The 24,230-nt window shown below is 36.4% G+C and overlaps 1 protein-coding gene across 5 annotated transcripts in view; it reads right to left on the reverse strand.

The window, feature by feature from the left end:
- TBCK (TBC1 domain containing kinase) overlaps positions 1-24,230 on the reverse strand; it is a 93,728-nt gene that overhangs the window by 1,751 nt on the left and 67,747 nt on the right. For all 5 annotated transcript variants that reach the window (XM_034442231.2, XM_087875485.1, XM_087875484.1 and 2 more), the window contains 2 exons: positions 16,916-17,091; positions 10,707-10,866 (listed from right to left, as the gene is read on the reverse strand). In XM_034442231.2, coding sequence (XP_034298122.1) covers positions 10,707-10,866; positions 16,916-17,091 — 336 coding nt within the window. The remainder of the gene's footprint in view (positions 1-10,706; positions 10,867-16,915; positions 17,092-24,230) is intronic.

Consider the following 24,230-nt stretch of genomic DNA (forward strand, 5'->3'; position numbering starts at 1 on the left):
TGAAGATGCATATTCATTTATTTATTTGACTGATTTCTATTTATTCTATTAGAATATGTTAATGCTTTATTATATTTCTTTAATATTTATATATGGATTTCATTTATTTATATCCCATCTTTATTATTTTTTAAATAACTCAAGACTGAACATACTGTACTGTACCTTCCTCCTCCTATTTTCCTCACAACAACTCTGTGAGGCGAATTGTATTGAGTGAGATTGATCTAAAGTTGAGATCCCTTTGAGATCTGACCCAAAGGGACCTCTACATTCAGTTAAAAGCAGACCAACATGTTTGTTTTCAGTGATAAATGTATAAATTCAGAAACAACACAAATATTTTCCAGAGCAATGGGAAATGTTGCTGAATTTCAGATTTTACTATGAGTCTTATAATTGCACTAAATATATATTCAATTGGTAGACAACATGTGTTATTATAGCTATTATAGTTTTCTTTTTTTATATAATTTTCATTAAGTATATTTATAAAGTTAAAAGATAAACACCAAGCAGTACAAAAAGAAATTAAGAAAAAAGTGTTGAAAACAATAGAAAGAAAAACAAGACAAAACAAAAATACTTTAGTGACTTCCAATATTCTTTAAAGCAGATATAGATGTATTTGAAAGTTTCCCCCTTCTAATTTATATAAGATGATTTTATTTTTGCCATATTAATCTCTCACCTATTATAGTTTTAAAGAAAAAAGTCTTAGTTTTTGCCTCAAAATAGTAGTTAGGAAAATCCTTCTTTTGCTTAACAAAAGTATACTACAGAATGGAACCGCGATTCATTGTAATTTTAGAATAAGCTCGTGAGGGAATACCTCCCATATCTATTTAATTAAGACATTACACAACAAATGCCTTATGCTTCCTGTGTGATGCAACTACATGGATAATCATTTTAGAATTGGTCACAATTCAGCTATGATGTTAACTCATGTTAAATCATACTCTATAATATTTGTAGTATATATTATTAAACAAAATCCCTACGCAGAGCTGACGAAAGTAATACATGCCTGTTTAAACTAATAACAGCAAAAATATTTTGACCTCAGCTGACAATTAAAAAGGAAAAGCAGTACAAAAACTACTGTAAATCTATGGTTTCTTGCTTTGAAAACGGGGGATTAGTCTGCCTTAAACAATAAAGATAGAATTTTGTTGTGTTTCATAACAAATATTTTTGTGTTGAACAAATACAAGATAATATCTATTGGTACATGATGAAAGCTAAACGAAAAACCCTTTCAAAGGTTTTCATGTAGGTCTTTGGGGACTGGAGATAGAGTACATGATCTATAGCTAGTTGTTACTTGTAAAGGCAAGTAATACAGATGATAAGAGTCAGAGGTAATTGTTCTTAAAAGCTTTAGTGAAGAAGAAAGCCAAGGAATCTTGGCGTCCCTCTTCTTATTCAATTGGGGCCAAATCAGTATAGGATAAACAAAGCAGGACTTTGTGGCCAATAGCAAGAAGAGCTCCAGAAGATCATATCTGTGGGATAGGGGTGCAATACAGACAGGACAACTTTAGAGATCTTTTCTCTTGCTCTTTTGGTGAGAAGGTCATTCCTGTCCCCAAACCCTAAAACTATTTATGAAAGGTCTATTTGTATATATTGAGCATCAACATTTTAGGTCTATGATGTTAAACTATACAGTTAGCAAGTTACATTAAGCCATAACTTGGTATTGCAGAGGTAAGCAAGAAAGGCACCCGGTCATAGTAAGGAATGAGAGATAAATCACAGTACATATTTAATTCAGCAAATTTCTTTTGCTGTAGGCAATTCTATCTGTTAATGGATGAACCGTATTCCAACCTTTTGCTGTTTTTGTGAGTCATTCAGAGTTGGAATTTAGCCACAATCCCTTGTTTTGCATGTGTAATGCTGAAGTAAAACTGAATTTGGGGTTGTTCTTCCTTCTCCCGGATGCTCAGGAGAAGAGGGCCTACAGGCTCCATGAGGCCCTGAACAGCTAGTAAAGCGGCACCACAAGATCGTAAACTTTTTAACATTGTATGACTTTTAGTGATAGTTCTCATATTATATATATTTATATGCAGCCCAAGACAATTCCTCTTCACTCAATGCAGCCCAGGCAAGCCAAAAGGTTCGACATGCCTGACGTAGCATATCCTCCAAATACTAAATTCTATTTACCCAAAAGGCAACTGCAATTGATGATGTCTCATAAAATCTAATGAATCTTGTGCTGTGTTATTGTTCTTTTGCAATGCCCAAGTAATTGATGGGGCTTCGACAAATGACCCTTTTAGAACTCCTGAAGTGATGATGACCTATAACTGCCATCATGCTGGGATACACATAGCAACAAAGCAGATGAGAATATGTGACAACTGGTCAAATAGGGTATTTGCTAGCTGGGTGGTCTGGAGCAGGAAGAAGAAATACTAAACTAAAAGGCTTGATTTGAATAAGAGAGACATAATTGAACATTTTGACAAAAAAAGATCTTGCAAATACAATTCAGGAAAATATGAACTTGGATGAACAGACATGAAAGAAAGAGTTTTGCACGCCTGTAGCTTTTTCATATTTTCTTCTGGAAATGGGGGGAAAAACCTACCACTAATATATATTAATGGAAATACCATTCCATAAAATAGTAAATATAATAAATCAGATTTATGCTTGATCTAAAATACTACCCAAAAAGAAAAGAATTGAGACTTTTATGCATATATAATGTTTCCTATTCAGATTTTGAGGGTGGGTGATGTTGTAGGAAGTTACTTGCATTTTCATATCACCAAGTTTGCACATGGATGAAGGAATACTGTATATGCTTAAACATGAGAAACTGTCATCATAGGATGAATTTTTCACATTAAGGTATTATTGAATCAGTATTTGTTATTATTGCTAATTTCATCCCAATGTATAATGATTTATAGAATATAGGATCTGATTTAAACAATTTAGAACCTAAATTCTGACATAAGGAAAACAACAGCAGTAAACAATATGGCTTTATTTCAATTCTATATTGAAAGGTAAATTAAAAACCAAAAAAGTTAAATGAAAACTAGGGCCAAAGGTGAATGTTTCTAATTACTGTTGCTAAAATAATCTGTGTATCTGACCCGCAGCCAAATTTCTGACAAGTTAAAGAGCAACAGAACATGTGAATAATCAAAGAGACTAAAATCAGAAGTGATAGGTCATTTTCCAGTACTGTTTGATTTCTTACCTCCAAAGTCAGAACATAACTCTTACAGTGATTCTTTAACAAAACAAAAAGTTAAAGGGTTATTTCTGGCACGTATTACCTCTGGCTGGAGGGGAAGAGAGAATCATTCCAAATATTTACATGGATTTCACTTTAAGTTTCATATATACCTCCTTTAGAGGGGAGGACCTTAATTTTCCATTGCAAAATTATAGTAATAAAATAGGAGAACTTTCCATTATAGGTGTGTTTCAGAGCAGAGGAATGTGAGTTTTGCATACATAAAAGGATTTTCCGAATCCATATTTAAATCACATCATCTTTATAGACACAAAGAGACATAAAAATTATATATTTCTCTTCAAACCCTCTAGATAAGCTAAATTACAGGTGGAGAAGGGAGGGAGAATTTTATCACCAAGTTTTCCAGCTTCTTCTTACAGTTAATTTTTTTTAATGAGCCCTCCAATCATGTAGCTTTGGGGGAGAAATGTTGAAATAATATATTGCCTGCTAGGTTTTTTTTTTCTCTAGAAGGGAGAAAATGTAAGTATCTTATGGCAGTCTATGAGACTACAGGATGTTGTAAATGTATTTATCAACTCTGCATTATGTGATTAGCTGAAGAATTCAAATGCCTTAAATTAGTTTTCACTTGTAATTCATTAAATCCTGCACTTATTCCTTGTCTAGGGATTTATCTCTTAAGCTACCATGACATTCAAGCCTACCATGATAAGTTATGCTGAACAGAGAAAAATGAGTTAGTAGCTCCTGGGAAGGGAGTATATAGCTACTACTCCAGCCTTCTAGTGCCAGAGATAGAATCAGAAAAGACATCAAAAAGGAGCCTCTTCAGGTGCCCTTTCTTACAATTGTGTGAAAAAAGGATGTATCTCTTTTGGCTTTTTTTTTTTTAATCTTCTGCATTATCTTTGGCACTGAATGTTACTAAACCTTCATATGGGTTCTACTGATGCATAAGGGAACAGCACCGAAGTTTGGCTTCTTTTATTTCATAGACAAAGTAGTAGCTCATTTATTTTAATGTTGCAGAGTTTATTAGCTTTTGTAAGCCATGTTGAGCAGTATTGAATGATGTTGAATTCAATTGAATTGAATAGTTTATTTGGCCAAATGAAATTAGACGCACAAGGAATTTGCCTCCAGTGCAGAAGTTTCAGTGTACATGGCAAAGCAACAAAGTAATGTAATCATCATCATAATGATAATACAAATAAGAGGGTGGAGTAAAGAAGATAATACAGCCATGCTACATGTGTAAATACACATAGACATAGAAATACACTATGATAATTAGGTATTCAACAGAACGATAGCATGAGGGAAAGATCTATCCCTGTGTCTACCGTAGTTGTTTTGTCATGCAATGCCCTATAGCGCTGTCCCAAAGGAAGGAGTTGTAACTATTTGTCCAGGATATGAGGGATCTACAGATACCTTCTCAGTCCTCCTTCTGGCCCGTGCAATATACAGGTTTTCTATGGAAGGCAGGCTGATTGCAATTGTTTTTTCTGCAGTCTTAACCAGTGGTGGGTTGTCCCCAGTTCGCACCGGTTCTATAGAACCGGTAGTAAAACTGGCGGGAGGTCCCGCCCACCGACACCATCAAAACGCTTCTGCGCATGAGCGAAGCGAGAGCGTGCACGCTTCCCCGCTGCAAACCGGTAGTAAATGTAAGTAGAACCCACCCCTGGTCTTAACCATCCATTGGAGTCTGTCCTTGCCCTGTTTGGTTGCTGTACCAAACTAGACATTTATTGATGTGGCCAATAAATTGAAGTAAACAGCAATTTTATTTATTTAATATCATTTATGTGTGTATATATGTTTTCAAGTCAGGATTGAGTCCTGGTGACTGCCTGGATTAGTTCCTGCTGTTTTCTTGGCAAAATTTTTCAGAAGTGGTTTGCTATTGCCCCCTTCTTAGGGTTTAGAGAGAGAGAGTCACCCAGCTGGCTTTTGTGCCTAATGTGGGACTATAATTCACGGTCTCCTGGTTTCTATCCTGGAGCCCTGCCCTCCTACATCAAATTGGCTCTTGCAACAGCATTTGCACTTTGACCCAAATTAGCCGATTCTCTAAGGTGCACAGAGCAAACCAAAAGTAGAACAGCTCAGAGTTAAAACAATAAGCACAACATAATAGATGGACATTCCAAGTGGACTAGAGTTATAAGCTGTAGCTGCGTTGCATTTATAATGCAACTGCTATTCAATCTTTCCTAGTCGTGTCGTGTCCTGTTTTTTTGGGTTTTTTTGTGTCCATCATTACACTTACACAATAGTTTAGCTTTCCTACACCATATAGATGACTGGAAAACTGGTTTCACTGCTTTTCCCCACCTGAGGGTGGGGGTGGGGATAACACAAGTTTTAAGGCTGAATGTAGACAACTATATGACTTCCAATTGCTTCCACAAGTTTTCAATTTTGTTTTTACAAGTGAATTTAGGAGGGGTAAAAAAAGCAACAAAAGAAATATTAATAGAGTTGACTATATGTTACATATTTATTTTTACATGCATAGTCAACATATTGTGCTTCCAAATTGGACTTTCATTCTGCAATTATTATGCCTCATGCATATTTTATAGAAGAATTTCTTCTATTTTAACCCTTCCCATATCTACTTACCACTTCTATTTCTACCCTCCTTCTGCCCCCCCCCCCCAAAAGAAAAGGTCAGGAGAGCACATTTTGAATGGAAGCAACAGTAATCCTCTGTTTAGAAACATCCATAAAGAGAGGATGGCAGAATGAGAAAGAAAAAAAGTTAAAATAATATAACCCAATTAATAACTTTTGCAATTGCAACTCCCCTCTTCTTAAAATCCAATTAATTTAAATCTAAAGTTCTAAAATATGAAATTAATCTAAGCAAATGGAAAAAGCTTGCAAAAACACTGTTATATGAATTTCTCTTTCCTGAATATGCCAAGATGCTTTTTCCTATATAATTCAGTTCAAAATACTTATATAGGTTGTCTTAATTTACAACAGTTCATTTAGTGACCATTCAAAATTACAATGGCACTGAAAAAAGTGACTTATGACTATTTTTCACACTTATGACTGTTACAGCATCCCCATGGATATACGATCAAAATTCAGACACTTGGCAACTGACTCATATGTATGATTTTTGCAGTGTCTTGGGATTATGTGAACACCTTTTACGAAAAAGAAAGCATTAAAGAAGTTTCTTAGATGTGGCTTGGAATTTAAAACAAGTGAAAGCAATCTAAAGGAGTACAACTCTACAAACATCAAGGTAATGAGTGAGATAAGTAGTAAGGAACAAACTATGACAAAAATGCACTATTTGTTCACTCGAGATAAAAGAAACATTCCCTAAATTCTCAACTGGTAAGGAATGTACCCCTTCCACTCCATAATTTCAAGTAGAAACGGCAGGTATAAGAGTTTGGCTCACAAGCAGTTTAAAGTTCCTATTAATCTAGGTAGATGGAAAATACGATAAGAAATAAACCTACCATACAGTACAGTCAAAAATATATTATTTTAGATTTGAGATCTACTTTATGGATTTATTTTCTTTCTTTAAAAGTAGACACATTTTCAAAATAATCACTCCACTCTTGCAAAGCACAGAAATCTCAACATTATTGAAGACTGTAATAAGTGAATTTTGTAACATTCATGCTATTTAGTTAGACAGAATGAAAAAGTCTATGAGTCTTTTCTTAACAGGCTAAAAACACATCATCACTATTATCAGAGGAGAGGGTCAACATATATTATGTCTCTTTGTTATAATTTCACTTACAATATACTTATGATGCATGTATGACTATAATTGCAATACATATTAAATGATGGAAAAAAACGAAGTACCTGCTGTTTATACGCTGTTTCTCATCTTAGCTTTCCATGATTTATTTTAACTCATGCAAACAATCAGACAAATATAATTTTCAAAAATCTCCAAACCTTTTTAAACCTTTTACCAGATGCTTCCCGAGTTTCTTATCTGAGTAATAATGTTTTGTTAACTCCTTTAACTGATTGATCTGACCATGTGACAAGATTCATGACTTCACCTTGACTATTTATGCTTCAACAGATAACCTACGTCTAAAACTTTACAAAGCTGTTTATCCCCTTCTATAAATATATAAAAATAAATGTTCCCAAACATCCAAGCTATGTATAATTTAAAAAACAAGAACACAACACATTTTGTGGAAGAGCCGTGTAAAAGTCTGTACCACATTGTACAAAATTTGAAATATTTCAATTTCTTGTAGCATGTTCTTTTCCACCCTTTGGTTGATTTCCCTTACTGGTAAAAACAACAAAAATAATTGTTTTGGTTTTCCCATGCTCCGCTATGAGACTATGTTGTTCTATTTTCTGATTCTAACTCTGGGTTATCTCCACAATAACCTCTATGAGACTGGGTTGGTTCCAGAGTTGGATTAGCTGATTTGGCACACACTAATGAATGCTGCTATGTGTATCTACTGTGTAGTATTGTTATTTTGGGCTACTTAGCCAATAATTTTCCACTGAAAATGTGCCTTAAAGTTAATTTCCCAGTACTTATGATGCTATGAAACAAATAATTTTCTTTAGTTATCAGCCAAATGAATAGTTCCCACATGGAAAGGTCACCAAACATATTTAAAAATCAATCAGTTTTATAGAAGGAACAGATTGTATGTTTAGGCCAGGAATGTGTCATCCTGCCTTATTTCATTGTCCGAATTGAAACCCACATACATTTTGGGGAAGATGACATCCCATCAATTGTACTTCTAAAAATATAATACACTAGCAAGCATTCTAATGGGACAGTAAAATAATATACCCAAATTATTTAAAAATGATTCCAGTTAATGACTTAGAAACAGGTCATTAATTTTTACAGGCAAAATAAATGAATGGTGATAAAAAGTTCACACTCCCTAAGCACTAACAGTTATAAAAACAGGGTAAAGGTAAAGTTCATTTGTTTAGTCTTCACTATATCTGAATGGGCTTGAATTCAAGAACCTCTTGTTTCTAGAATCAAAGAACAAAATTTATAAATGTTACTGTCACCAGATTAATGAAGTTAAAAACTGGCTAGCTCTTTTAAAAGAACAATTCTTATTGACAATCTTATCAGTTCAAATCAGAGTCCCCTTATTTGCTGATTTAGCCTTAATACTTAATATCCTAAATCACTTCACATAGAGCAACTAACTTAGTGTATATCCAGTCAATCAGTTCCTGAAACTGCACCACAGATACTGCTATGATGGACAGCGTCAAAGGTAAAACTGTTGTGACACTGGGCAACTTACTTTGCTAGCTTTGTAATCTGTACATCAGGGTCCCCAAACCCCGATCCATGGCCCGGTACCAGTCCACAGCCTGGGTAAACTGGGCCACACAAATGGCAGGTGAATCAGCGAACTCCATTTGTGCAAGTGGTGGGTACACATGTGAAACCATCCTCTCTCTGGGCAACTGAATGGAGCTGAGTGTTTAGTGGCCAGATGCCCTTCCTGTCGCCAATGCAGAGTTTTATTCAACAGATATATTCTCAGTATACCCAGAGAGAAAAAAATCTGCCTCTACCTAGGATTGAACTCACAGCCTCCTGATTGTGAGGTGAGAGCTCCACCTCTAGGCCATTACACCACCCGGGGACCGCTGCTGTACATGATAGTTCTGAACGCTCAAAATTCCAATTTTACAGGAAATATGGAGCTGCTACAAGAACACCTAATGGAAAAGGAAGTACAGTAGTAACAGTTTTAGAGAATCCCAAAATATGTCTAAATCTGCTATTTCTTTAATGAAATATATGCACACATTCCTTGATACACACATTAACTGAAAACAAGCAGCACTTCAATGCAAACTACCAAACAACGTAGGTCTCAGTCACAGTGATGGGAAGTATTGCTGCTGAGTCAATAAAATATGCATATTTATTATATTTATATTCTGTTTTTTAAGGGCTTTGTCTTGGTTTGTCTTTACGCTATAATTGTGATTGTGGATGTTTTATTTCTTGCTTTATATGCAATTAATATGAAAATTGCCAAGTTGTTTGATTGCCCTGGGGCAGATATTTGCTGAATAAATAAATCAATAAAAGATTTAAAGCATTTTAATATGGTAAATCCTTAACAACCTTAACAATTTTTCTTTTTAATTTTTTCTCTGTTACTTCACGAATACTTCATTGTGTTTTTACTATATTTTACTATATTAACTTATTATATATATTTAAAACATTACTTCTTTTAAGTATCTGAGACTTTAAAAAAATAAAAAGATTGTTTATACTATAACCGAAAAAGCTAAGGAAAGTGAATGTTTCTTTTAGCATGATTTACTGTTATATATAGTTTTAAAAAATCTCGCTCTGTTCTGCACTAAATGCCTTGACTCATTCTGAACATGTCCCTCCATCTTTTTAATTTATTCTTCTATGTCAAATACCGATTGCTCCATTCATTTTAATAGCTGTAATCACAAAGGCATAGCCTTTAAATTCTAAAATATTCTGGTCCTTGGCCAAGTTTGGGTGTAACTTGATCCAGAGATCCCCAAGTTTCCTCTGAGATCAGACATCCAGGGAATCTTACTTTGGAAGATGTGATTAGAATGAAGGCAAATCTACGTGTCCCAGACCCAGATAATGTTGCAGGATCCAATCTGGCTTGGTCATCGGGACCAGCTGGTTAGTCTTCCGAGTTTTCGGACTCATGCTGGAGCTCATCCTCAGGGAACTTCTCTCTCATCAGAGAGAGGAGATGTGATTGCTAGGCATTAGCAACCTACTGAAGCAGCTAAAAATAACAACTGTTTTTATCCAGTCATTCCCTATGATTCCTTTACAATATGATCATTTCAGGCAAGCAGAAACTATGTTGGGAGTAAAATACTGCCTTTTTACTGTAATATGAGTTGGTTTCTTTAGCCCGCCCTTGCTATAATACATTGCATATATTTTAAAGCAGGGGTCTCCAACCTTGGCAACTTTACGACTTGTGAACTTCAACTCCCAGAATTCCTCAGCCAGCGCATGCTGGCTGAGGAATTCTAGGAGTTGAAGTCCACAAGTCGTAAAGTTGCCAAAGTTGGAAACCTGTGTTTTAGAGTGTAAGACATCCTGGAATGGAATAAGTTAAGTTGCCTGTTAATCAGATTCAAATATATTTCTTATGAGAACTGATCACACTATTAATTTATTTGTTAATAAATAAATTATTAGACTTATCAGAGTTATAGTCCAACACAACCAGGCTGCAAGGACGTTTTTACAAAAGCATTTGAACTCTCAATGTTTATGTAGGTATTGCTTGATTTTCAAGGTGTGCACATAGTTAATGGTGGATTTGGGTTACACATTTTTACATTTGTAAATTGTCTGTAAAATTGTAATCCAGGTACTGTATTATTCATCAATCTATTGTTCTGAACAATATACATACTTTCTCCCCAAGCAACTTACCTGTGCTGCATTCTTTGACACGTGTCCTACTATCACCACAACTCTCCCTTTAAAGCTCTGAAGTGTGGAAGTAGCAGGGCACTGGATGAATTCTCCTTCAGCAGTGAACGCTGACCCAAATGGGATATTGATACTTCCTGGTATATGCCCACGGTTAAAACTAGACAAAAACATTTTTAGTTAAGGAAACTGAGGAGGAGAAGGAGGAGCACAAGAGCAAAACTAGAAACCTTATAAGTGCTGCCATCATTTCATTTATTTATTCAATTTCTATAGCTGCCCATCTTAGCAAGTGACTTTGGGTGGCACACAATTCAAAAGCATATATTACAGTTAAAATCTTAAAACATTCTAAAACAATAAAAACCATGAAAACACTAAAAAATGTACCCAGCATCAGACTGCAGCATTCTCCTGACAACTAATGACCTGGGAAAACTCTGAAAAGGATCCCCGTCTCATTCTGATTCTGCCCCTTAAAAGCAGCATTTATATCAGTGGTGGGTTGCCTCTGGTTTGGACCGGTTCTATAGAACTGGTAGTAAAACCGGAGGGAGGCTCCACCCACCGACCCTGACGTCATCAGAACCCATGTGCAGAAGAGCGCGCACGGCCCTGTTGCGAACCGGTAGTAAAGGTAAGTAGAACCCACTCCTGATTTACATGTATACTGGTTCATCAGGCTAAAGATAGGAAAGTTATTTCCTAGTGCCAGGGTTATTCTGCAGCTATCGCTTATGGTTTTAACATAGAACACCAGATAAGGGAAGCCCCAACAAGAGAAGCTCAACTAAATTCTGCTTCAACCAAAACTATTTTACTACAAATAATAACTAGAACAAAGGAAATGGTTACTTATAAAACCTGAGGCTTGAGACTTCTTGTTGGACTATGTAACTTAGATATCCACCTCTCAAACTGACCCAAAGGTATTTAACCACATCATATAATCTAGGAATAGGTGATTGCCCAAAGTTTTCTCTTTCCTCCTAATGACTCTGCACGCAACTCACTGATTTTTGCTGTCTTCGGCAGATTTGGTCTCCTCTATCTTGCATAGTTTCTGAAGTAGGTTCTCTTTCTTTAAAATACATAGCTCTATAACCAAGTAAAGTTATTACGGAGTTCAGGGTGACTTTTCAGCGCATAGCAGGAATGGGCTTCAAAAATTTTAGGAAGGGGTTCTCTGCCCAGTTGCTGGGTGGACGTGGCCATGGTGGGTGTGGCTTAGACGGCCTCCTGCACCACGGCAGGAGGGGGGTGTTTTTGCCCTCCCCGGGCTCCGGAGGCTTTCCTTGAGCCTCCAGGAGGGCAAAAACAGCCTCCCCAGGTTCCAGAGGCCCTCTTGAGGCCTTCCCGAACTGCCGGTAGGCCCGTTCTTTGCCCTCCCTAAGCGTCCGCCTGCGCCCTGCACTTACCTGCATCCAAATCAGACCATGTGGGGACTCCTGGGAGGGGCAGGCGGGATCAGCCAGGAATGGGATTTGGGGGTTTTCCGAACTGCACAGAATCTTAGCTAGAGGTTCTCCCGAAACCCTGCGAACCCCCAGCAGCCCACCCCTGGAGCATAGGGAGATGAAATGAAATCTTTAGCAACTGATGAAGACCTTAGGCCATAACTTCCCAACTTCTGTGTTAGAATCTTTAAGATGTAATAGTAGAAATACTGGCTGACAATAATTTCTGTGGGTAATAATGGAGATTCCTTTTCAATACTCATGCCTAATATTCACTGTTAATATTGTTGGCCTCTTATTCAATCTTATGTTAAGCATAACAATCATGCTCTCCCCTGCATTCATGCAAGGAATGTATTTTTAATACATATTACTAAATCTGATGTGTTTCTAAGGTTTTTTAAAGAAAATACCTACAGTTCAATTTCATATTGAACGGCTATTAATACAGGTTTTAATATTTTAATGAAGTTTTGTTAATTGCATGTCATTTTGCATTATTATTCCTGTCTGACTATAAAAAATAAGAGTAGATTAATAATGCTTGATGGAGCTAAACAAGTTCCAATTCCACCTACTGAGCACAAATGTTTGGTTTCCATGCTAAAAATGAAGATAATGACTTTTCATTTAAGTTATTGCAACACTATGATAAATTCTAAAATCCCTTAGGAAGGCTTACAGCTAATCTAGGATTAATACTAGTTTGAATACTTCTTAAAACAACTTGTGTAAGCAGTTCCATTTGGATGACTGTCAAGATTATAACCATGAGAAGCATAACAGCAACATTTGCCTGAGATCAACAAAAAGCTGACCCATCCCACTATTTAAAAGAATTCATTAATTTCATCTAGCTGGAGGGAATAGTTACCTTTTACTTTGGACAACAACAACAACGAAATTTTCAAATAAATCTTCATCTTTATCATTGATAGTATAATAGTGATTAAATATAGGAGACTGTTTTCTGACAACTGTATAAATACAACCTCAATAAAAAGGAAATCATTTATGCTGGGTTTCTGCAATTGTTTTAGCATGTCACTGTCCACTCCTTTGAAGTATTCACTCCAATCTTATATGGCATCTTAACCATTCCAGGAGTGAGCTGACTATAAGTAGCAGAAATGGACCCAACAGAGCTAAAGGACTGTAAAGAATTTCACTAAAATTCTCAAAAAAAGCAATGAAACTCCACTGGTATTTTTGTAACATAATTAACAAACTCATTTTGCTGCAAAACTACTGCAAAAGCAAACATCGCTTAAATGTTATGCTGTTATTTCACTTAAATGCTACCCTGTTACCCTACACCCGTGATGGCGAACCTATGGCATGTGTGCGAGAGGTGGCACGCAGAACCCTCTCTGCTGGCACGTGTGCCGTCGCCCCAGGTCAGATCTCTGCGGCATTTCTTTCGTAAGCATCTGTTTCCCTGCAAACGACAAAACAGAAGCTCACGAAAGAAAAAGATCTTACCTCTTGCCGCGCTGCCGGAGTTAGGATGCCCCGCCTCCGTGCATACACACATTTGTGCATGTCCGCACATGCACACATTCATGCATGTCCACGCATGCACACATTCACTCATGCACGCCTGGGCATGTGCATATGTCTGTGCATGCATCCACGTATGGCCATGCATGCATGTGCGCATGTCCGTGATGCGCACATTTGCGTGCACATGCACCTTTTAGTTTGGGCACTTGGTGCCTAAAAGGTTCGCCATCACTGTCCTACACCATGCCATCTTTTAACATGAAGAAAAATAAATAAATCATTACACCTTATACCTGTAATATAAATTAGATTATTTTTATCTTAGCTTCCATGTATTCCTCTTTCTGCTTCTTTTCTGGAATACCTCAAAGGGCTGAGACTAGATGAAAACATAAGACATCTAGGACAATCAGACTCCCATCTAGTGGTTGACTAGATATGTGCAGTCTACATATGGTATCCTATAAAAACAAGTTAATGAGCTTTTGGAAATTGCATCTCTTTCTTCTTTTCCGTGCAATTGCCTAAAGTTTCATAATGCTTCATCAGGCTGAGTACTATTTAAACTGCCTGGAGTACCTGAGTTTGTATGGATTGACCTTCTGCCTTCTGTTGTAGGTAAGCTTTTCATTTCAGATGAACTAATAAGCTTCCAGATAAAGCTTTTATTGTGAAATGACCTGCTTTTTCTTAATGGAATTTTATTTTAATTTCAACTGAATTAAGAGGCTTTTGGCTGAAACTTTTATTATGAAATGACCCGATTGTCTCAATGGAATTTTATTCCAAAATGTTTTTCTATTCCTTCTTCCATCATTTTCCTCCTATTTTTAAAAAAATAATATTTTAGATAGGAAAAGAAATAGCTGCACTTTTATACAGGTAAAATTAAAATACTCCTAAATCAGGAAAAGTTTTTAATTCTGTTTAGACTGTATTACATATGCAAAATTATAACTAGGATTCTGGACCTAAGAATCTGTAAGATGGTCCTATTTTTGAGAATAAAAAGCCTTTTGCCTTACAGCACAAAAGCAATTTTCTCCCCCACTACTGAAAACAGCACTTGGCTTTCAAATGAACTCCAGGGAGTACATTCCAAAAAGTGGGAAGAGTTGGGAAAATTAATTAACATTTAATTTGGGTTAACTGAAAACTGCTGGTATGATTATTCCTTAAGTCTAATTAAACATAATTCATCAGAAAATGGGGAACTCTGAAGATTCTGAAGGATTGCAAGTTGTGGATTCTTGTTTTAAGTAGAACAAACAGATTCACAGCTAATGAGAGAAAAACAAAGTGATCTCTGTGAACTGAGAAATGCCTTCTGTGCTTGGGATATAGTTCTCCACTGACTATGGAACTAAAATTCCCACAAGATCCTGCTTCTTTCTGTAGTACTTCCTATTTTGGGTATATTTTACTGAACTATTAAAAGCCAACCTCTGGGTTTAACAGCAAATCTTACAGATGAAATGTTATTAACTTTACACACCTGCTATCTTGGCAAGAAAAGCTGCCTGTTAATTTCAACAAAGAGTTATTAGTGGCAGAACTGCTCACGTTTCTGTGAGATTTTCTTAACATGTCGTGCAGGCAAAATTAAAAGCTTTCCTTATAAATGAATCTGGCTTAAAAAGATTAAACTACTGCTGGAGAAAAAGCTTCAGAAAACTAAATAATGAAGAGCCAATAGATTAACACGGTGAAACTTTGGCCTTGCAAACCTCAACTAGCACATGAAATTAATAAATATACATAAAGAATAGTTATACTTGATCACTGTTATTTTAGTTAGATAGTAAAACATATAGGGTTTTGGCTTGTTTTCAAGTCATAGCAATTGTGCTTTCTAATAAAGTGTGACTAAGAAAAGGTGTTTCAATATAAAAGTAATTCAGTTCTAAATGTTTCTAAGTCTCTAGCACTAAAAATAAAATTATCAGTTCTAATTAATGATACCTGACACAAGAAAGGAGACACGATTTCTCATTGGGTCTTACTGAAAAACAGACATGTAGGCTCTGAAAAGATATTGTTGAGTAATGGAAGCTATGTTGAATGAAGGAAAACTAAGTAACTGATAGAAAGATAATAGATAATCCAGAACCTAGGGGAGAAATGAGAAAAAAATAGGATCATCATTTTTCTTAATCTTAATTATTTCTTGGATAATATGAATTGCCCAAGATTTTCAGTAATCATTGTTGCAGAGAGTGAAGGAAAGCAGACTTGTTAGATATTTATACCTGGCACAGAAGGGAGCATAAAGTCTATTGATAGTACTGTATGGACCTTGTCTTGAAACTTCCAAAATAGTTCAGTAGTTAAATTTAGGGATGGAAAAGACATCTTATTCTACATTCAGCCAACATTAATTTTTGCAAGCCACTATTTATGTATGTATGTATCTGGGTTACTGCTCATCCCAATGTATCACACAAGGTTAATAGGATGGAGATAACCCCCCCCCCCGAAATACTTAATTTGGAGTTGTTCTAGCTGTGGTCTGTTATGTTTTACTATGTTGCAACTCGCTAGCACCGCTGATACTAGGTTAGTTAATTCTGTGTCAGGCTGATTGATATGTTTGTTTGGATTTTTTTTGTTAAAAATGAATATATAAAAGAGATGTAACTAAGAAAGTCTTGCCTGTCAATGACTTCTTCAGCTTCAACTACAATAATACACAGGCAAACAATCGATACAAACTCAAGGTAAACCGCTTCAAACTCGATTGCAGAAAATACGAGCAACGCCTGGAATGCTCTAACCAACTCCATCGTTACAGCCTCAAACCCTCACAGCTTCAATCTCAAACTGTCTACCGTGGACCTCCTCACCCCATTCTTAAGAGGTCCGTAAAGGGGGCGTGCATAAGTGCACCAGCGTGCCTACCGTCCCTGTCCTACTGTGCCCATTTATCTGTATTTACTTCCTTTGTTCATGTTTATGTTCATACCTATATTTGTTATCTTGTACATGTTTGACAAATAAATAAATAAATAAATAAATAAAATAAAGGTAGATTGTCTTCTCCTTGATGTCTGATTTTCTAAGTGCTAATGTCCCCCCCCCCACATAATGGATTAAAGATAGTTCAGTCCTATGACTTCCAATCAGTGATCTATCTCCAATTAGTGGAAGCTTTTCTCCCATTTCTGATACAATACTTTTTCAAGCAGAAACTATGACAATGCAAAAACAGGCAGAAATGATTGAGCCACGATTCTCAGCATAGAAGGATACTCCTCACTGTTCCGGATGTCAACAATAAGCAACTTTGGTTTGCTAGACTTTGTCTTCTTGGTTGGTGTTTTAGAATGGCCAGGTCCTGTCAGGTCACAGAGGTCAATCAAATCTTCAGCTGAGATCCGTGGTGACACTTCAGATTTCAGATCATTTAATTTGATAGAATCCCTAGACTTTTTGACAAAGAAAAGAAGTGCAACAAAAGTTATTATTTGCATGACCATTTCTCTGTAAGTAAATATATTTCCCCAATTATCTTTTGCAAGCTGTGTGTCATGGCTGCTATTTTTCTCCAATAGCCTCTGGAGGGGAGGCATGTCATGGCCGCCATTCTGCTTCTTGCTTTGCATCACATCTTGCCAGCCTGACATTTGCAACAAGGGAGGGGAGAGATTGGAATGTGTGTGGTTAAAGCAGGGTTAGGATTGAAGCCATGCTGGCCATGAGTGTGCACTAATCCAATACAAGGTCAGCAAAAGGAGGTGGGAAAGGTACGAACAGAGGGTCGTGTCCAAAACAACCTGAGAACTTTTAATTGGACATTGACTGATAACAGGAGGGTGGCCAGGGAAAAGGGGAAATTAATTCATCTTTTTCGCACCAAGACAACAGATTATGCCAGCTCTAATCTGTAACCACTTTGTTCTCAGTAAAGTATACTCTTGGGGGGGGGGAAAGAAGAAGTCTTTCTGTGCTAATTAAACTAAGTGGGATGAATGAGATTATGACTATTCTACCTTTCAATTTTATGTCACAATTTTCCTACAAAGCCCATGGATGCCTAATAAATCCAGTATTTCCAACTTTTAAAACAACGTTAGGCAACTTCCATTTAAACTACAGCTTTTAATTGCTTAGTAGCATCTCATCAATATTACATCTATACCAGTGGTGGGTTGCTATTGGTTCGCCCCAGTTTGCATGAACTGGTAGCAGTGGTGGCAGGAGGCTCCGCCCACCCGCCCAGATGTCATCAAAAACACTCTGCGTATGCACAGAACCTTCTGCGCATGGGCAGAAGCGCCAAATACCTACGCATTCCCGATAGCGAACCAGTAGCGCTAGGATTTGAAACCCACTACTGATCTATACTGTATCTACATTACATTACTGACAGTTTGCAGATATACAGCAGCAGATTTGTTAATTTGGTCAATCAATAAAAGCAGCTTAACCAAGACTTGAACATGATTTTAAGTTGGTTCCTTCAGAAATAATAGTTAACCACATCTCAAGCAGGAAAACAAATCAGGGCAATAATATCTTTTCAGAATTCTATTTGTTCTATCATGCTAACATTCAATATACATACCCAAATAAATTAATTCTAGAGGATTCTTTTTCTTTTAGGAAAAAGAAAAAGTACTGTAAATTATTTTAAAAGTATTTTAAATAAAAAAAAAATATTTTATTGTATTGTCCTAGGAGAGAGAAAACTGATGGCTTTGCAAATGGAATTTGTTTAATCCATACATACAAAGAATATGGCTTGTCTGTCCTTAAAAATTGATCTTAGTATTGCGAAGACTATAAAAACTGGCAATAATGCCCCAAATATATACATATTAATTCAACCTGCTGTGAATTTTAAAAATATAACCTTGAGCCATGTTCCTCAAGGAGGAGCAGAAGGAGAACAATCTGGTGAAAACAATGCTTAAAGATGGCTTGGTGGGTACAATTTGGATTTCTTGTATTCCTTTAGTTCATGGGGCTCACAGGCCCGAGTATGATCTGAACCAAATTAAAATGCTACTTGGAAATATTTAACAAAATAGATACAATAAAACATGGATATTACTAAATAATAATATATTTAGTTAATAACCACCATCAATTTTGTGATGAAACTTGCACAAGTTTGGTACCTTGGTTTAAGTCAGGGGTTTCCAAACTTGGCAACGTTAAGACTTGTGGACTTTAATTTCCAGAATTCCCTAGCCAGCAGGCTGGAGAATTTTGGGAGTTGAAATGCACAAGTCATAAAGTTGTCAAGCAGTGAGGATTGCTTAGCATTGGAGTGACATTGCAGTGGAGCAGGCTAAAGACATGTCAGCTATTAAGAGGCAGCATTCAGGGAAGCGATAAGTCAGAGTAAGAAGTGACACACTGTTTTGTGCATTAATTTGATGGTAGGCCAGGAGGAAGGATGGTCGACATACCCACCCACCCACATATACACACAACCCATCTACACTCACATAAATACCCACACCCACACAAGACATACATAAATATTGAAAAAAATGAACAAATTCATGACAATGATACTGTTATATCTAGTTCCTATTTGATCTTAACATGTTGATGTACTAATTAAAAAATGTGTTTTTCTAAATCAATATATAGTCCACAAGGTTTCTTATGTATGTTTGATGGTCCCAGATCTATTTGAATTTGACACCACTGCTAATTGTCTATATTTTGGGAAAGGACAATAGTGCAGTAGAAGGAGACACCACTGAACAATAAAATTCTCAGACTCAGTTGTTGACATTTCAAAGTGAAAAAGTAACAAATCTTAAATTTATTGGTGATGCTAAAAAAAAGTAGCAGGAAGAATGAAAACAACAATGGGTTAGTTGGCCGTATATATTGGAACAAATGGTATCTAAAACTCTGTGTAGAGGGTTTCTAGAGTGGCTTTATTCTTTACTGCAATTGTAGAGAGGTAGATAACGCAGAAAACAAAACTTTGAATAACTTGTTCACATAAATTATTCATAAACTCTGAAAAACCCTTATTTTTTGCTATAAGCAAATTTTGCAAGTTACCTGAAAAATTGCAAGCTATTTTAAGTGCACTAAGTCCTAATTATTTCCCACTTAGTAAGAAAGGAAGCCAGTTCAAGCATTTCTCATGAAGTGTGGTATGTGTTAGGCTGGAGAAAGCCACATAAAGAAACAAATATAAGAGAGTTCTGCTGTTGAAGTGGTTATTTATTTTTCATCTATATAACACCATCCACATTTGCTTTTCTCTGTGGTGGTGGGTCCAGGAGTTTACTTTAGGAAGTGATTACACTGAGGGGAAATTCTGCTCATGGCATGAAAGGAATTACAAATAACAAATCTAACACCACATTAGCAAAATTCAGAGTTGGTTTTGATGTAAAAAGAATTCTGGATGATCGCTGAAGGTATTCTGCTGATAAGAATGTTATGTGGTAAAATCTCATTGCCTGTGGGCTTTGTTTATTAATTCTGAGCATTTTGCTGGATTTGGAACTGTGTGACTACAAAATGTGTACTTGCTTATGAGAAGAACGCAATATGCAATAAAACTGTTTCAGATTTTTTCCTAGTAATAAAGTATATCTACCTATTATCTCCTTTTAAAAATGAAACTATTGCATCACTCAGATGGCAACCGCAAAACAAGTGAGGCAGATTTTTATGAGAAAATAAGGGGCGGGGGACATGGAGATATCTGTGATTCTGAAAGATTTATGGATACACACACACACACACACACACACACACACACACACACACACAATTATGGAATATCTTCTGAAAGTATGCAATATTTGCTATGTAATTTCCATCAATAATATAAAGTATGTTCCTCAGGCAAATCAATAATTTTAAACCATCATTAAATGTTGATTAAAGTTCATGTCTCTTAATACTGAATAAATAAAATAGGCAGAACATCACTTCTAAATTGAAAAAATGCACTACTTGGCACAATTTCTTTGTTTAAACTAAACCTAAATTAAATTATTGATACAAAGGTGGAAAGAATGTTTAAGTCTTGTTAACAGAATCAAAACAAAGGCAAAGAAAAATTAGCATATTTCTAAATGGGTAGAGACAAAATTGACAAAATTGTTTCCATCAGATACTCAGGTCATTCCCATAACAATATGATTCTCAAAATGTATTTCCATTGGTTAATTAATTAATTTATTTTATTTTATTCAATTTGTATACCGCCCTCCTCCTAGTGGACTCAGGGCGGTGCACAGCCAGAACTAAAACACATACCAATACAAAATTTAAAATTATTAAAAGAATTACATACTTTGGCCCAAATTTAAAACAATTTGAATTAAAACCCATTGACAGATTAAAAGCTAAAAAACTAAAAAAAAAAAGGGGGGGGGGTTCATGCCAGCCCTGCTTGATGGAAAAGAAAAGTTTTCAGGGCACGGTGAAAGACCCGGAGATCCGATATCCTTCTTATCTCCGGGGGCAAATCGTTCCAGAGAGCAGGAGCTGCCACAGAGAAGGCCCTCCCCCTGGGGATCGCCAGCCGACATTGCCTGGCTGACGGCACCCTGAGGAGTCCCTCTCTGTGGGAGCATACTGGTCGGTGGGAGGCTATCGGTGGCAGAAGGTGGTCCCGCAAATACCCAGGTCCTATGCCATGGAGTGCTTTAAAGGTGGTAACCAACACCTTGAAGCGCACCCGGAAGACCACTGGAAGCCAATGCAGCTCATGCAGGAGAGGTGTCACATGGGTGTGCTCCCTCGTTCCCATAATCCCCCGCGCGGCCGCATTCTGCACCAGTTGGAGCAGAATGAGATAACAAATATACCACTTCATACTAGTAACACATAAGACTACTGGAATGACAAATGATGGATTGGCAATAATAAATTACACTGAAAATAAAATGTAGCCTTAAAAAAAACATTTTTAAAATTCTTCAGGACGGGGGGAATTAGCTCTTTGGGGGATGAAAAGTTTACTTAGAAGCTCCATGATGAGACCAATATAATCTTGAACAACAAAAGCAGTAGAAAAATAGGGTGGGGAGAAAACCTGGCACTAGATGAAATACTAACACTGGCACATTCTTTAGAGAACATTTAGGATTGAAATGATACTGAAATATAAATAAAGGTCACATGACTATAAGTCAGAAAATAGCTCAACAGTTCAAAATGCTTAGTGATTCAGGGAAAGCAAAGTACCATCTCCTAAAGCTATAGTTTATTAAAATAGTTTGTGCATGTAAAACAGAGCTTTCTTCCAATTTGTAAACAGTTAGAAGCTAACATGAATAACGCAGGTATGCGGAAAAAGTGAATGTGTATTAAAAACTCAAAAGCCTGGCTACTGGCTTTAATTCAAATGATTCCCCATTTCTCATCACTATTTTATTTCAGGGAAATGCAACGTGCATTAATATGGTCATGGGCCATTTTGTTCTAAGTAGGCTGCTAGAAATCAGTGTGACAAAACCATGGGGACAGAGGAAAAACACTACAACTGCTTAATTAAATTAGTTTTACTATCCCCATGTATTTAACATTTTGTTTATATTTCATTGAAGCCACAATTTGGTAACAAATTTAAAGTTGCCCTAAAAGTTGGACTCAAGACTCTGGGATGTTACATGACTTTAAATTCTCAAACTATCCACTCCTGGATTAAACTGATTCTCCTCATCACAAGAGTTAACTGATTAATCAGACTGTGGGAATTAATTAACCAGATTGTGCTATGTTTATTAAAATTTAGTATATTCGCTGCTATATATTTCATATAAAGCAAAACAAGTGATGAGATGCTGCATGCACACAAACAATATGAACTAAGCTCCTTTAATTGCCATTTTTTGAACTGTGAATTCATACTTAAAGGATCGGCACTACCCAAGAATTCAGATTAGAATGTTCCAGAATTTAAGACTTATGGGCAGGTAAGAATCTTGCTCAAGCTGTGACATGGCATATGAAAGGGGTGAGATCTTTCCACCTGCCATAGCAGATCAAAATTGAAGTACTATTCTTAAATTCAAACAGGCAAAATGAATAGTGGAGAGCTGCATTCAGAGATCACTCATCAATCACATGACAGTAACCAGCTGTTTTTCACGGAAATTTTCATGGTTCATGTATGGGTCATTAACCATACAGTATCTGTTACCTAAATGCAGGTAGCCTTGGATAGTATAAGAATGTACTGGATTTCAGAGACAACATTCTGGCAAAATCTTGGCAAAATCATGCCAATCATGCCTAATGTTTGCAACCAGGGTGATGGCTTTTAGTGAATCTCTGGAAGAAACATATTCTTAAAATGGTACTGATACAACTACTGCTTGAATGGAATGTACTGAAAGCTGAAAGTGTTTTGCCAAATCATAGACACTGTTATCTAATTGAATAAACACTGCAATGGAATTGGAAAGCCCTGCTTCTGTCTAGCGTATACAATGAAGAAATTGTGGATATAAGAAAAAAGGCACAGAAAACAATCACCTTTTGATGCCAAGAGCATTTAAGAGTACTGTGGATGTATCCTGAAAGAAAATGGGTGGGACCAGTTGCTGGTACACATGGAGCATTCGGGAGATAAATAAAACTACTCAAAAATGGTACACCAACATTGATTGTTACCAAGGGAGAAGTTCAAAAACTGTTAATAGCTGGGTGAAAAGAAGAGTGGGAGGGAGACACACAAACACGGGGGGGCTGGGGGGGGCAGGGGGGGAGAAGTCGACAGAACTTTGAAAAAAGCAGCTGCTGAAAGATAATACTTTAAAGACAAGAAGAAAAGTTCCTTCCCCTTGTCAACAAGAACTTGGGGAGATCAGTGAAGAAAAAGGATATTGTAAGCAAAATAGAGAATGTAAAATGTTGCTGCCTATGCTTTCTGTGTTGGAAATTGTACTTACTAAAGAAAAAATGGTCAGATATAAATAACACATGATAAATCTAAGAATGAGTAAATGTGGATGGGAAAACTAAAATAGGAAGTTCCACCTGGCCAAAGACAAAAGAAAAATGCATGGCAGCACAAGAACACTGCCAGTATCACCAATCAATGCAAATTTCATCATGGCAATTAATCTTGGAAATGACCCTAGTGGTCAGCAGCTGTAGGGGCCAAAAGTACATAAATGTGTACTTTTGCACAATTGGAAAGTATCTCCCAATGACTTGGCACCAAGACTGCTTCTGGTCTAATATTGGAAACATGAAGTGTTTTAGTGAAGATATTTAATTGCTGAATGGGCTAGTATACCAATTATTTTATAAATGAACAAATAAATAAAGTCCCACCATTAACAGATGAGATCAGTATGTTACATCTTCACAGAGTAAAAATGAGTAGTAGAACACATTGGCAATTGTTTTTATCACCAAATGAACAGACATCGGTAAATACACCAATCCCACAGTTCTGTAAGAAGATTGAATAATAATACTAATTTTGTGCTACTTGATTTCTGAATTATGATGTCACTATTACAATGTCAAGGAGGATCCTGACCTGCTACAACTGGGTGAAGGCCACACATCATATTAAACACTTCTGAGAATTCTATAGCTGGTTGATATGACGTTTGTGAAC

Source organism: Pantherophis guttatus, chromosome 8 (assembly GCF_059756535.1).
Source record: "Pantherophis guttatus breed Tessera chromosome 8, ASM5975653v1, whole genome shotgun sequence".
NCBI lineage: Eukaryota > Metazoa > Chordata > Lepidosauria > Squamata > Colubridae > Pantherophis > Pantherophis guttatus.